The 15,970-nt window shown below is 45.1% G+C and overlaps 1 protein-coding gene across 6 annotated transcripts in view; it reads right to left on the minus strand.

Moving 5' to 3' along the window:
• Positions 1-15,970, minus strand: part of LOC122541220 (collagen alpha-1(V) chain-like) — a 386,777-nt gene that overhangs the window by 3,910 nt on the left and 366,897 nt on the right. For all 6 annotated transcript variants that reach the window (XM_087979516.1, XM_087979517.1, XM_087979518.1 and 3 more), the window contains 4 exons: positions 14,427-14,462; positions 12,188-12,241; positions 6,401-6,671; positions 166-278 (listed from right to left, as the gene is read on the minus strand). In XM_087979516.1, coding sequence (XP_087835642.1) covers positions 166-278; positions 6,401-6,671; positions 12,188-12,241; positions 14,427-14,462 — 474 coding nt within the window. The remainder of the gene's footprint in view (positions 1-165; positions 279-6,400; positions 6,672-12,187; positions 12,242-14,426; positions 14,463-15,970) is intronic.

Consider the following 15,970-nt stretch of genomic DNA (forward strand, 5'->3'; position numbering starts at 1 on the left):
AGAAAGAAAGAGTTGGGGAAACGGGTAAAGAGTGAGAGAGAGGAAGAGACAGAAGGGGTGGGATAGAGACAATCGGTGTGTACACGAGGGTAATGTGAGAAATCAAGTTAGGGCTTAGAGGGAAGTCTTGAAGTTTGCTCCAACAATTGTAGAGTCTCCACTCACCCCTTCAGACTTCTTATCTGGGAAAATACAGGTCTCTCCGCCCGCAGTGAAGTTACAGTACACCTTGAAGGAATCTGCTGCACAGCCCTGATTTGGATCAATCCAGTATTCACCTGAGGGCGTACAGGGTAAAGTATGAAGACAGATTAGAAAGCAAAAAACCACTCACAAAAGGTTAGACAAACAATCAACAAGTCCTTGGGAATGGAAATCCAGTTGCAGCGGACAGGCCTGGATACAGTTTCATACATAGCAAGATCCCAAGCGATCCACAGGAGGAATCAATAATCAGTTAATGAATTAAAGGTGCTCTGTGGGTTGAGGGGGAATGCTGGACAGGATGCATTCTTGTTCTCCAGGCCTCCGCAATCAGGATCCTTCTATGCAAGAATTTAAATCTCACTGCATCAGCTGTCCTTGATTAATGGCTTTTCCTGAAAATATCCAGCTTGCTGAGGTCTGAGGAAGATCAGACGTTGGGGGAGTAGCAAGAGTCACAGAGGGTCAGGGAGTAGGTGAGATTGGAGGAGTATTCTGGGACAGGCAGTCAGGATTAGAATGCCAGCTTGAAGTCTCCCTATCAAACCCTGACAGAAGCGTGGTCCAGGGAGGATGAGGCAACTAGGGAAGTCGGGGATAGCGTAAAAACAAAAGAGAAAGCATACAATGTGGAAAAGGGCAGTGAGAAACGAGAAGATTAGGAAACTTACAAAGACCAACAGAGAGCAACAAGAAAAGAAATAAGGAGGGAGAAGTTTAAAATGACGATAAGCTCGCCAATAATATAAAGGAGGAGTTTCTTTAGTTATATAAAGGGCAAAAGAGAGGCAAACATGGAAATTAGGCCACTGGAAAATGACACTGGACAGAGAGTAGTGGGGAACAAAGAAATGGCTGAGGAACTGAATAATTACTTCACATTAGTCTTCACAGTGGAAGACACAAGTAATATACCAAAAATTCAAGACAGTGAGGGGGCAGAGCCTAGTTTGATGGCCATCACCAAGGAGAAGGTGCTAGAAAAACTGAATGGCCTGAACATGGATAGATCACCTAAGCCAGATGGACTACACCCCATAGTTTGAAGGGAGATAGCTGAAGAGAAAGGGGAGGCATTAATGGTGATTTTTCAGGAATCGCTAGAGTCAGGCAGGTCCCAGAGGGAGTAAGGCAAAAGACAGAAATTACAGCCTAATTAGCCTAACCTTGGTTGTGGGTAAGATCCTGGAATCCATTGTGAAGGATGAGATTTATGAACATTTGGAAGTGTATGGTAAAATAGGGCAAAGTCAGCATGGTTTCATCAAGGGAAGGTCATGCCTGACAAATCTGCTCAAATTCTTTGAGGAATTAACAAGCAGGTTAGACCAAGAAGAGCCAATGGGTGTAATCTACCTGAACTTCAAGAAGACCTTTGACAAGGTGACACACAGGAGGCTACTGAGTAAGATAAGGGCCCATGGTATTACAGGCAAGGTGTTAGCATGGCTGTTTGGAAGAAAGTAGAGAGTGAGGATAAAAAGATCCATCACAGGATAGCAATTGGTGACAAGCGGTGTTCCGCAAGGCTCAGTGTTGGGACCACAACCTTTATACATTAACGATCTAGATGAAAGAACTGAGGGCATTCTGGCTAATTTTGCAGATGATACAAAAATAGATAGAGGGACAGGCAACATTGAGGAGGTGGGGAGGGTGAAGCAGGATTTGACAGGTTAGAAGAGCAGGCAAAGAAATGGCATATGGAATATAAAGTGGGAAAGTTTGAGGTCATGCATTTTGGTAGGAAGAATAGAGGCAAGGTCTATTTTCTAAATGGGGAGAAAATTCAGAAGTCCGAAGTACAAACGGACTTGAGAGCTCTAGTCCAGGATTCTCTCAAGGTAAATTTGCAGTTTGGGTCAATAGTCAATTTATTTTGACAGGACTTGAATACAAAAGTGGGGATGTAATTCTGCGGCTCTATAAGGCTTTGGTCAGGCCACATTTGGAATATTGTGTAGAGTTTTGGGGTCCATATCTCAGGAAGGATGTACTGGCCCTGGAGCGGGTTCAGAGAAGGTTCACAAGAATGGTCCCAGGAATGAAAAGCTTAACAAAAGAACAAAGAAAATTTACAGCCCAGGAACAGGCCCTTTGGCCCTCCAAGCCTGAGCCGATCCAAATCTACTATCTAAACCTGTCACCCAATTCCTAAGCATCTGTATCCCTCTGCTCCCCACCTATTCTTGCATCTGTGCAGATGCATCTTAAATGAATCTACTGTGCCTGTCTCTACCACCTCTGCTGGCAATGTTCCAGACACTCACCACCCTCTGTGTAAAGTACTTGCCGCGTGTATCCCCCCTTTCACCTCTCACTTTGAAAGCATGACTCTCGTTATTGAATACTTCACCCTTGGAAAAAGCTTATCTCTATCTACCCTGTCTATGTCCTTCATGATGTTGTAAACCTCAATCAGGTCCCCCCTCAATCTCCTTTTCTCTAATAAAAACAAACCTAACTTACTCAACCTCTCATCATAGCTAACACCTTCCATACCAGGCAACATCCTCGTAAACCTTCTCTGCACCCTCTCCAAAGCATCCACATCTTTTTAGTAATTTGGCAACCAGAACTGTACACAGTATTCTAAATACGGCCGATGTCCTGTACAATTTTAACATGGCCCGCCAACTCTTATACTCAATACCCCGTCCAATGAAGGCAAGCACACCATATGCCTTGTTGACCACTCTATCCACCTTCAGGGTGCAATGGACCTGCACTCCCAGATCTCTCTGCTCATCAACTTTTCCCAAGGCTCTTTGGTTCATTGTATAATTTGCTCTTGAATTAGTCTTGCCTAAATGCATCACCTCACATTTGTCTGGATTGAACTCCATCTGCCACTTCTCCGTCCAACTCTCCAGTCTATCTATATCTCTGACAGTCCCTTATGCTTTCTGCTACTCCACCAATCTTCATGTCATCTGCAAACTTGCTGATCATACCAACAGTGCCCTCTTCCAGATCATTTATGTATATTACAAATAACTGGCGTCAACACTGACCCCTGTGGAACACCACTGGTCATCTTTCTCCATTTCGAGAAACTCCCTTCAACTACTACTCTCTGTCTCCTGTTGCTCAACCAGTTCTTTATCCACCTAGCTAGAACACCCTGCACACCATGTGACTTCACTTTCTCTATTAGTTTACCATGGGGGACTTTATCAAACGCCTTACTAAAGTCCATGTATATGACATCAACAGCCCTCCCTTCATCTATCAACTTGGTCACTTCCTCGAAGAACTCTATTAAGTTGGTAAGGCACGATCTCCCCTGCACAAAACCATGTTGCCTATCACTGATAAGCCCATTCTTTTCTAAGTATAAATAGATCCTATCCCTCAGTACCTTCTCCAGCAACTTTCCCACCACTGACGTCAGGCTCACTGGTCTGTAGTTACCTGGAATATCCCTACTACCCTTCTTTTACAGGGGGACAACATGAACAACCTTCCAGTCCTCCGGCACATCACCTATGTTTAAAGATGCCACAAAGATATCTGTCAGGGCCCCAGCTATTTCCTCTCTCACCTCCCTCAGCAACCTGGGATAGATCCCATCCGGTCCTGGGATTTGTCCACCTTAATAACCTCTAGCCTACCCAACACAGCTTCCCTACTTATGTCAACATGATCCAGACTAATCAAACTTCTATCTCTAATCTCAACATTCATCATGTTCCTCTACTCAGTGAACACTGATGCAAAGTAATCATTCAGAATCTCACTCAGTTTCTCAGGTTCAACACACAGCCTTCCTTCATTATCCTTTAGTGGATCAATCCCTTCTCTAGTTACCTGCTTGCTTCTTATAGAAGAATAAAGTGCTTTGGGATACTTCTTAATTCTGCTCGCTAAAGCTATTTCATGACTCCTTTTAGCTCGCTTGATTCCTCATTTAAATCTGGTCCTACTCTTCCGATATTAATCCAGGGCCCATTCTATTCTTGCCTGCCTGGACCTTATGGACGCTTCCCTTTTTCTCTTCGCTAGTCGTACGATTTCTCCTGTCATCCACAGTTCACAAATCTTGCCTTTCCTATCCTTTGCCTTCAACGGGACATGCCTATCCTGCACTACCTTTGAAAGCCTCACACATATTAAATGTGGACTTCCCTTCAAATAGCCGTGTCCAATCCACATTTCCCAGCTCCTGTCTAATTTTGATATAACTGGCCTTGGCCCAGTTTAGTACTCTTCCCTTAGGACCACTCCCATCTTTATCTATGAGTATTCTAAAACTTAGAGAATTGAGCTCACTGTTCCCAAAGAAATCCCCCGCAGCAACTTCTACCAGCTATCCTAGCTCATTCCCCAACACCAGGTCCAATATGGCTCCTTCTCTCGTCAGGCTATTTTCTAGATGAGAGTGATACTGGAAAAGCACAGCAGTTCAGGCAGCATCCGAGGAGCAGGAAAATCGACGTTTCAGGCAAAAGCCCTCCATCAGGAATGAAGTGCTTTTGCCCAAAACGTCGATCTTCCTGCTCCTCGGTTGCTGCCTGAACTGCTGTGCTTTTCCAGCACCACTCTAATCTAGAATCTGAGACAAGGTGGGGGAGGGGAAATGAGGAAACTGGTGAAATTCGAGTTCATCAAACCAGTTTCCTCATTTCCCCTCCACACCTTGTCTCAGTCAAATCCATCGAACTCAGCACCGCCTTCCTAACCTGCAATCTTCTTCCTGACCTCTCCGCCCCCACCCCAGTCTGACCTATCACCCTCACCTTGACCTCTTTCCACCTATCGCATTTCCGACGCCCCTCCCCCAAGTCCCTCCTCCCTACCTTTTATCTTAGCCTGCTGGACACACTTTCCTCATTCCTGAAGAAGGGCTTATGCCCGAAACGTCGATTCTCCTGTTCCCTGGATGCTGCCTGACCTGCTGCGCTTTTCCAGCAACACACTTTCAGCTCTGATCTCCAGCATCTGCAGACCTCACTTTCTCCTCATGTCCTTCCTTCAACCAAGTCTCTGTGATTACAATAACATCATATTCCCAGGCACCAATCCAAGCCCTAAGTTCATCTGCCTTACATACTGTACTCCTTGCATTAAAGTAGATGCATTTCAGGCCACCTGTTCTTTTGCATTCATCTCCTCTCTGCTACTCTTCCCCTTATTAATGCTATCTTCATGATTCTTACAGTGTCCAGTTTCCACCTCGCTGTCTATTTGCCTTTTCTTCTAGTTCCCAGCTCCCTGACACATTAGTTTAAAACCTCCCCAACAGCAGCAACAAAAACTCCCCAAGGACCTTGGAGGAACGTTTGAGGACTCTGGGTCTATACTCAATGGTGTTTAGAACGATGAGGGTGGTTCTAATTTAAACTTGCAGAATGGTATGGACAGAGTACATGTTGGGAAGATGTTTCTATTGGTGGAAGAGACTAAGATCCGAGGGCACAGCCTTACACTATAAGGAAGATCTTCTAGAATGAAGGTAAGGAGAATCTTCTTCAGCCAGAGGGTGATGAATCTATGCAATTCACTGCCACAGAAGGCTGTGGAGGCCTGGTCATTGAGTGTATTTAAGACTGAGACAGATTGGTTTTTGACTGTCAAGGGAATCAAGGGTTACAGAGAGAGAGTACGAGAATGTGGATGAGAAACTTATCAGCCATGAGTGAATTGTGGAGCAGACTCAATGGGCTGAAATGCTTAACTTCTGCTCCTATGTCTTATGGTCTTATGAGGGAGCCGAGTATCGATCCTGGGCTACATCCTCTCAGAGCTGCAGAGGTTCAACGGCATGGCAAGAATCCCCACCGACTTGCAATTCAAAGTATTCTAAAACGTTAGCTAATGGATCAGGTTTCCTATGTATCAACATGCATGGGTCACCTTGGCTCACTATGCAGACAACACACCTCTGAGCCCCAATAAACTCCCAGACACTTGGAGTCAAACGGCCATTGAAAGAAGCAGCAATTTTGGAGCAGGAGTATGGAGAGAGCCCCTTATGTCAGAGGGTCTGTACTGAGGGAGTCCCGCATAACAGAGGATCAGTACTGAAACAGTGCTGTGCTGTCAGGTGATCACTACTGAGGGAGTGCTGAACTGTCAGAGGGTCAGTACTGAAGCAGTTGCCGTGCAGTCTGGTGGTCAGTACTGAGGGAGCGTTGCACTGTCCAAGAACCAATCCCATAATGGTCATAAGGTTTAAGGTACCACAGGGACATACCATCCTGGTAGTCTTCATGACAGAGCTGCAGATCCCTGCAGGTGCGTGCTGGATTTTCCTTTGTGCCAATGGGGTGTCTCATCTGTTCAATCTCCACCTTTAGCGAGTTCAATGATCCAAAGATTTCCTCCATGCCATCAGCATAATCCAGGATTTCATCTCCCATCACCTGATCATCATGCTCCATCTTGCTGCCATCGACGGACACTGAGCGTTTGCTCTTCTTGCGCCTCTGGATAGGTAGCGGTTGAATTACTTCACCTGGTGGGCCCTAGGTTTCAAAGGAGAAACAAGGATTGAGCTGTGCTGGCTGGACCTTTCCCGCTAAAACTCAGAGTATCCAAACTCAAAACAACTGAGCCTGACTCCATGATGTTAAAAGGTTTAATCAGCTTCCATGCTCCTCCCAGCAATGCTCCCCACTCTGAGGCAGTCGCTGCCTTCCAGAACGAATATTATTAGCAGTGCCCATAACATGGTGATGAAAACTGATTCGGCCTTCTCTGTATTGTCCCATTAAACTCTTTTCATGGCAGGTACAGCACAGGGTTAGATAGAGTTAAGCTCCTTTTATACTGTCCCATCAAACACTCCCGGAGAGATACAACACGTATTGGCTGTGACCATTATCTCCCTCTACTCTTTTAACAGAAAATAAAGCTTCTTCAACATTGACCTCAAACACTCCTGGGACAGGAACAACACAGTGTTAGATACATGGTAAAGCTCCATCTAATCTTTTAAAATGAAAGTAAATTGAAAGTAAAGCTTTTTAATTGAATGTAAATTTCCCTCCACTCCTTTACACTGGAAACAAAGCTTCCTCTCCTCTTTTAGACCAAAAGTAAAATTTTAAACTGTGAAGGACTGGAACAGCTTGGGTTAGATATAAGAAAAAGCTCCTCCTACACTAGCAGTTTTCAAATAGCCAGGCCATGGTCAGCATCAGATTAAATATATTGGGTTGGATACTGTTTAAATCACCCTCTTCCATTTTAAACTGCAAGTAAATCTTCCACTACTCTTCTGAACTGAAATTAAAGCTCCATCGATACTGTCCCCATGAAGCACAGGTACAGGTACAGGTACAACACGTGGTTATATACAAATTAAAGCTCATTCTATGCTGTCTCCATCACACATTCCCAGGACAGGGAAGGACAGCATTTGGTACAATAAATACTGAAGGACAAGTACAGTATGGGATGAGATATGGAATAGAGCTCCATTCTACTGTCCCCCATTAAACATTGCAAGGCCAGGTACTGCATGGAGTTAAATATAGAATAAAATTGCACTCTCCCCACCAAATGCTGCAGGACAAGTACAGCACCTGGTTAAATACAGAGAAAATCTTCCTCCGACACTTTTTCAAATTCTCAGGCAATATTTAGTAGGGGTTAAATATTCATTAAATAATCACCCACATTGTTGCCATAAAGCACTCCCAACATGGATGTAGCACAGAGTTAGATATACACCGTTCCCATCAAACAATCTCAAGTCAGTACAGCATGGTTAGGTGAAGAGTAAAGCTGCCACTACTTTTTGAACTGAAAGTAAACTGTAAGTAAAGTTCCCCAATACTGTCCACATCAAACACTCCCAGGACAGGAACAGCACCAGGTTAGTTTTTTGAGTCAAACTCTTTACACTTTTAAAAGTAAAGTCACAGACGACACTGCTGTCATCAAACAGGTACAGTTCAGTGTTAGATACACCATAAAGCTCTCTCTGCTCTTTCCAACTGAAAGTAGAACTGTCCCCATTGAAGACTTCCAGGAAAGGTATAGCACTATGTTAGATACTGAGTCGAACTCCTTCTATGCTGTCCTCATCAAACGCTCCCAGAACAGGTATAGCATGGGGTTAGATACTGAGCAAAATGCCATCCACTCATTTAAACTGTAAGTAATGATCCTTTAATCTTTTAAACTAAAAGTAAACAGAAAGTAAATCCCCTGAGACACTGTCCTATCAAACATATTCAAGACAGGGAACACTCAGGGTTAAATAAAGTAAAACTTACTCTGAACTTACCCCATCAAATACGCACAGAAAAGATACAGCATGGGGTTAGGTAGAGAGTAAAGTTCCCTCTACACTGTTCCACAGAATCTGTGGAATATTTTTAACAACATCAGAATATTCCATATCCATACGACATAGGTAGGAAGAGGGGTGGGGAGGTCATTCAAGAGCTCAAAGAGTTAGGCTGGAAGCTAAAAGCTAGGACAGACAGAGTCGTCATCTCTGGGTTGTTGCCGGTGCCACGTGACAGTGAGGCAAAGAATAGGGAGAGAGTGCAGTTGAACACGTGGCTGCAAGGCTGGTGTAGGAGGGAGGGCTTCAGATATTTGGACAATTGGACTGCATTCTGGGGAAGGTGGGACCTGTACAAACAGGACGGGTTGCACCTGAACCAGAAGGGCACCAATATCCTGGGGGGTAGGTTTGCTCGCACTCTTCGGGGGGGTTTAAACTAATTTGGCAGGGGGATGGGATCCGGACTTGTAGTCCAGCAAGTAAGCTAGCTGTGTGTCAGGATGCCCAAGACTGTAGGGAGGCTGTGGAGAAGGTAGCACTGACAGGGACTACTTGCGGACACAGAGATGGGCTCAAGTGCGTATACTTCAACGCAAGGAGTATCAGATCTTAAGGCGTGGATCGGTACCTGGGACTACGATGTTGTGGCCATCACGGAAACGTGGATAGATGAGGGACAGGAATGGCTGTTGGAGGTTCCTGGTTACAGGTGTTTCAGTAAGATTAGGGAGGGTGGGAAAAAAGGAGGGGGGGGTGGCATTGCTAATTAGAAATGGTATAACGGCTGCAGAAAGGAAGTTTGAGGGGGATCTGCCTCTGGAGGTAGTATGGGCTGAAGTCAGAAATAGGAAAGGTGCAGTCACCTTGTTGGGTGTTTACTATAGGCCCCCCAATAGCAGCAGAGATGTGGAGAAACAGATTGGGAAACAGATTTTGGAAAGGTGCAGAAGCCACAGGGTCGTAGTCATGGGCGACTTCAACTTCCCAAATATTGATTGGAAGCTCTTTAGATCAAGTAGATTGGATGGGGCAGTGTTTGTGCAGTGTGTCCAGGAAGCTTTTCTAACGCAGTATGTAGATTGTCCAACCAGAGGGGAGGCCATATTGGATTTGGTACTCGGTAATGAACCGGGACAAGTGGTGGGCTTGTTAGTGGGTGAACATTTTGGTGATGGTGACCACAATTCTGTGACTTTCACCTTGGTTATGGAGAGAGATAGGTGCGCACAACAAGGTAGATTTTATAATTGGGGGAAGGGAAATTACGATGCTGTAAGGCAGGATTTGAGGAGCATACGTTGGGAGCATAGGCTGTCAGGGAAGGATGTGGTGGAAATTGGAACTTTTTCAAAGAGCAGATACGACGTGTCCATGATATGTATGTACCTATCAGGCAGGAAAGAAATGGTCGTGTGAGGGAGCCTTGGTTGACGAGAGAGGTTGAATGTCTGGTAAAGAGGAAGAAGGAGGCTTACATAAGGTTGAGGAAACAGGATTCAGACAGAGCAGTGGAGGGATACAGGATAGCCAGAAGGGACCTGAAGAAAGGGATTAGGAGAGCTAAGAGAGGGCATGAAAAATCCTTGGCGGATAGGATCAAGGATAACCCCAAGGCATTTTATGCGTATGTGAGAAACCTGAGAATGAAGAGAACGAGGGTAGGTCCGATCAAGGACAGTATTGGGAGACTGTGTATTGAGTCGGAAGAGATAGGAGAGATATTGAACAAGTACTTCTCTTCAGTATTTACGAACGAGAGGGACCGTATTGTAGAAGAGGAGAGTGTGAAATGGACTGGTAAGCTAGAAGAGATACCTGTTAGGAAGGAAGATGTGTTGGACATTTTGAACAACTTGAGGATAGACAAGTCCCCTGGGCCTGAAGGGATATATCCTAGGATTATGTGGGAAGCAAGAGAGGAAATTGCAGTACCGTTGGCAATGATCTTCTCATCTTCACTGGCAACGGGGGTGGTACCAGGGGACTGGAGAGTAGCGAATGTTGTGCCCGTTCAAAAAAGGGAATAGGGATAACCCCGGGAATTACAGGCCTGTTAGTCTTACTTCTGTGGTAGGCAAAGTAATGGAAAGGGTACTGAGGGATAGGATTTACGAGTATCTGGAAAGACACTGCTTGATTAGGGACAGCCAGCATGGATTTGTGAAGGGTAGGTCTTGCCTTACAAGTCTTATTGAATTCTTCGAGGAGGTGACCAAGCATGTGGATGAGGGTAGAGCAGTGGATGTAGTGTACATGGATTTTAGTAAGGCATTTGATAAGGTTCCCCATGGTAGGCTTATGCGGAAAGTCAGGAGGCGTGGGATAGAGGGAAATTTGGCCAATTGGATAGAAAACTGGCTAACCGGTCGAAGGCAGAGAGCGGTGGTAGATGGTAAATATTCAGCCTGGAGCCCAGTTACAAGTGGAGTTCCGCAGGGATCAGTTCTGGGTCCTCTGCTGTTTGTAATTTTTATTAATGACTTAGATGAGGGAGTTGAAGGGTGGGTCAGTAAATTTGCAGATGATACGAAGATAGGTGGAGTTGTGGACAGTGAGGAGGGCTGTTGTCGGCTGCAGAGGGACTTAGATATGATGCAGAGCTGGGCTGAGGAGTGGCAGTGGCAGAGTGTGAGGTTGTCCATTTTGGAAGAACAAATAAGAATGCGGAATACAGGGTTAATGGTAGGGTTCTTAGTCAGGTGGAGGAACAGAGGGATCTTGGGGTCTATGTACATAGATCTTTGAAGGTTGCCACTCAGGTGGATAGAGTTTGTAAGAAGGCCTATGGAGTATTATCGTTCATTAGCAGAGGGATTGAATTCAAGAGTCGTGAAGTGATGTTGCAGCTGTACAGGACTTTGGTTAGGCCACAGTTGGAGTACTGTGTGCAGTTCTGGTCGCCTCACTTTAGGAAAGATGTGGAAGCTTTGGAGAGGGTGCAGAGAAGATTTACCAGGATGTTGCCTGGAATGGAGAGGAAGTCGTACGAGGATAGGTTGAGAGTTCTCGGCCTTTTCTCGTTGGAACGGCGAAGGATGAGGGGTGACTTGATAGAGGTTTATAAGATGATCAGAGGAATAGATAGAGTAGACAGTCAGAAACGTTTTCCCCGGGTACAACAGAGTGTTACAAGGGGACATAAATTTAAGGTGAAGGGTGGAAGGTATAGGGGAGATGTCAGGGGTGGGTTCTTTACCCAGAGAGTGGTGGGGGCATGGAATGCGCTGCCCGTGGGAGTGGTAGAGTCAGAATCATTGGCGACCTTTAAGCGGCATTTGGATAGGTACATGGATGGGTACTTAATCTAGGTTAGAAGTTCGGCACAACATCGTGGGCCGAAGGACCTGTTCTGTGCTGTATTGTTCTATGTTCTATGCCCTATTCACAACCTGCCTAATTGAAGCAGCCAATCTACACTGAGCTAGAACTGATGCCTGGTCTTTGGAAAGAGATCGGTCTCGGTTGAATTTCAGCAGAAGAATGTGAACTGATTTAATGCCATTTTCATGCTGTACCAGCCAGTTCCACCTCAAAAATGCTCCGTGGATACTCCAGACTTCTGTTCTCTGGAAGTTGATGGAGCCCCAGTTGAGTGTACAGACAAGTGGTAAGTGCAACACATCAGTTGGCCAAGCAAAGCCTGGTACATGCTCTCCAACCTTCCTCAGCTGGAGTCAGAGGCTAACTCAACACTATTCACTGTGGCAAAACGTGCAAAAGCCATCAATCGATTCAACTTACAGGAATACCAGGAGGACCAGTAACACCTCGCTGCCCTTTAGGACCAGCAGTACCCTGCAAGAATCAGAGGAGAAAGAGAGAGAGGGGACATGGTCAAATACAACACATGTATTGATACAGCACTTTTAACATAGTCAAACATCACAAAGCATTTCACAGAAGCACTGTCAGCCAAAGCATGACACCAAGTTGCTTAAGAGGACACGGCATCAAAGGGACAGGTTTTAACAGGAATCTTAAAGGGGAAGCAGAGAAGTATGGGGACAGAATTCTGGGCCTTAACGGCCCAGGCCGCTGACAGCACATTACCAATAGTGTAGCAATCAAAATCAGGGATGCTGAGGAAATTAGACAGGGACGACAATGATGGCAGAATATACACAGGCAAGGGAGAGTGTGGGTTGAAGAAGGGGGTCAGAGTTGAACTTCTGCCCGGTCAACGGATGACCACTGATAATACAGTTCGACACGTCAGTCTCCGAGATTTGCATTGTCACTTCCATGCTTTGTTTCAGCAAACCCAGCATAACAGGCTTCACACAGGTGTTACATGTATTATTCAGCCTGGATAGTAAGAGCCCCCCAAAACAAGACTGCTATCAGTACTTACCGCTAGGAAGGCTCCCAGTGTTACTCCATTGAGGGCCAGTGAAATCAGTGAGAGATTAGAGGAAGGCCCTGCAGGAACTGCTGTTAATGCCACTGAAATCATCAGTCCGAGCACCGAGATTCCTTTGGCAACCTGCCTGGCAAACTCAACTCTACCCACTGCAAGCGGTTCAAGGGTCATATCGATCGTCCCATCCCAAACTCACCCACAGCCACACAGAGGACAAGGCTGCAGTCAGCATCAGCACTGCTCTATGAGCACAATGCAGGGCATTCATGTGATAGGTGACTGAGGAACCTGGCTGGGCAGATTCTGCTCAGTATCCCAAGTACCCAGGTGAGGGAGACCTCAGTCCATTCCTTACCTCCAGCCCACCAAAGACTGGCCTTGCACAGCCACCTTGGCTGCATGCACTGCTGTACAACTCTGGCCCCATCTCAGAATCACAGGATGGTATTGTTGTAGAAGGAGACCATTCAGCCCACTGTATCTGCACCATTTCAATATCCTCCTGATAATCCCTTGCCTTTACCCTGTACGCCATCTGTATCAAAACAACTATCTAATGCCCCTCTTGAATGCCTCAATTTAACCTGTTCCAACCTCACTGCCTGGCAATGCATTCCATTTTGTAACTACTCACTGTGTAAAAAGATTGATCTCACATCACCCTTACTTGTTTCCACATCATTATAAAATCAATGCCCTCTTGACCATTTCTGTTTTATGAGCCGAAACAGCTTCTTCCTATCTGTTCTATGCAGCCTGCTCATGATTTTGAAAACCTTTATCGAATTCCCTCTTAGCCTTCTTCTGTCTAAGGAGAACAATTGCAACTTCTTCAATCTACCCTCATCACTAAAGTTTGCATCTCAAGCTACAATTCTATTCTCAGAGGACATTCAAACTTTGAGCTGTCTGCTGGACGTGAGGGAGAAGTGAACATTCAAGGTCTAGTGAATTGCTGGGTGATGGACGTATTTGATGCATCTCTTTGGAAAGAAGTATGAAGGAGCAATGGAGCAGTCATCTGTTTGGTTCCAATCATTGCTTGTTTCAGATTCTAACCCAACATCAGGCACAACGAGTGAAGACTGTTCAAATTCTGGGGTTACCCTGTCAAGTTTCAATCTGCAGATGCCTTCCCTCCCACCCCAACCCCACAAAAGTGAGCTTTAGGGATTGTGAAAATTACTTAATTTTGGGCCTTTCCAATTTCAGGACCTCTCCAAAGTGCTTTACTGCGAAAGCATTGTTGTGAATTTTGGTCATTGTTACAATGCGAGAAATCACTGCAGCCAAACTACACAACAACCCAGGCCATCTGTTTCAATGGTACGGGTTGAGGGATACATATTGGCCTGTCTTACTAGGAAGAAATCACCTTCTCTTTAAAATTGTGCTGTGGGGTCACTTATGGAATTTCTTACTCACAGCTCTCCCTTTACAACGGGCTTCTTTGCAGCTACAGTGATAAAGTGGTTCTCTGAAGAATCTAGCATTCCACAGAGGCGATCAACATTTCATTCCAGAGTCGAGGTACGCGCTCTCTGTCCAGGTTCTCTAAAAGACTGTGGCTGCAACGTTACCCTAACTCTAGGGCATATGTTGTGAATAGAGTTGACTCACCTGAGAACCTTTTGACCCTTTAGGACCAGGCGGACCCTGGAAGACAAGAATGGAACCAGAAACACATTAGAAAGACAGCAGTGAAGGCATCTCCAACACAGTAATGTCATACATCTCAAAGTAGACAGCAGCCAGAGCAGCAGCAGAATTGGCTGAAGGAGTCCTCCATCAAGCAAGGTGTCCCCATAATCATCAAATGAGTCAAAATACTGTGGGCATTGGAAATCTGAAACAGACACAGAATGCTGGAGGTCTTACAGCATCTGTGGAGACAGAAGCACAGTTAACATAGTCCAGGATGACTCTTCATGAAGAGTCATATTGGACCTGATTAAAAATCACACAACACGAGGTTATAGTCCAACAGGTTTAATTGGAAGCACTCGCTTTCAGAGCGCCATTCTTTCATCAGGTGGTTCATCAGCAATGCTCTGAAAGCTAGTGCTTCCAAATAAACGTGTTGGGCTATAACCTGGTGTGTGATTTTTTAACTTTGTACACCCCAGTCCAACGCCAGCACCTCCAAATCATTTTGGACTTGAAATGTTAACTCTGTTTTTCTCTCCACTGATGCTGAGTTTCTCTAGCATTATTTTTATTTCAGATTTCCATCATCCATAGTATTTTGCTTTTATTCCAATGTCCAGAGTTAACCTCTTGCCTCAGCACATTAAACTTCAATGAAGAAAAATACCCAAAGCAAGTGTTTTACCTGTAATCCATATATCTAAACTGTAATATTAACTCTTTTGAGTACTGATTATCTTTTAGAACTTACACATTTGTTAGCTGCCATAAAAATTGTGAAAAACCACCCTTGTCCATTTTGTGCTTCTCCAAGTAAGATTGTTCATGAAGAGGGCTCTTTCTTGAGCTGGGCCCTCCTATTCCTCCAGACAGACTCTGGGTCACTATCTAGGTCAAAGTATTCCACTTTATTCACAACATATTCACCATTGTCAGCACTGACTCTGTCCATCACCCACAAAGAGTGGCAGCAATGAGCACCATCATCAAAATAAATTTCAACAATTCACCTTCCAAACCTGGGGCCTCCAACACCTCGGAGGACAAGGGCAGTAGATGCATGGAGATGCCACCTGCTGCAGGACCCCCTCCAAATCACACACCATCCTGGCTCGCAACCATATCTCTGTTCCAATACTGTCGCTAGGTCAAAAGCCTGAAACTCACTTCAATCAATGTCGGTGTAATGTAAACAGAAGATGCTGGAGAAACTCAGCAAATCTGGCAGCATCTGAGGAAACAGAAGTAGAGTTAATGCTTTGAGGCCAGTTCACTGCACACTGAATAGTTATACTGGACTCAAAACGTTAACTCTCTTTGTCTCCACAGATGCTGTTAGACCTGCAGAGTTTCTCCAGCAATTGCTGTATTACTTCAGGTTTCCAGCATCCGGAGGACTTTGCTTTATAACAATGTGGTGTATCTTGAGTCCAACCAAGGACTGCAGCAGTTCAAGCAAGCAGCTCACAGCTTCTTCTCTAAGGCAATTAGGCATGGGCAATAAATACCTTGACAGT

Source organism: Chiloscyllium plagiosum, unplaced genomic scaffold, assembly GCF_037043375.1.
Source record: "Chiloscyllium plagiosum isolate Xiang-an unplaced genomic scaffold, Cpla_swu_hap1 HiC_scaffold_35, whole genome shotgun sequence".
Lineage (NCBI taxonomy): Eukaryota > Metazoa > Chordata > Chondrichthyes > Orectolobiformes > Hemiscylliidae > Chiloscyllium > Chiloscyllium plagiosum.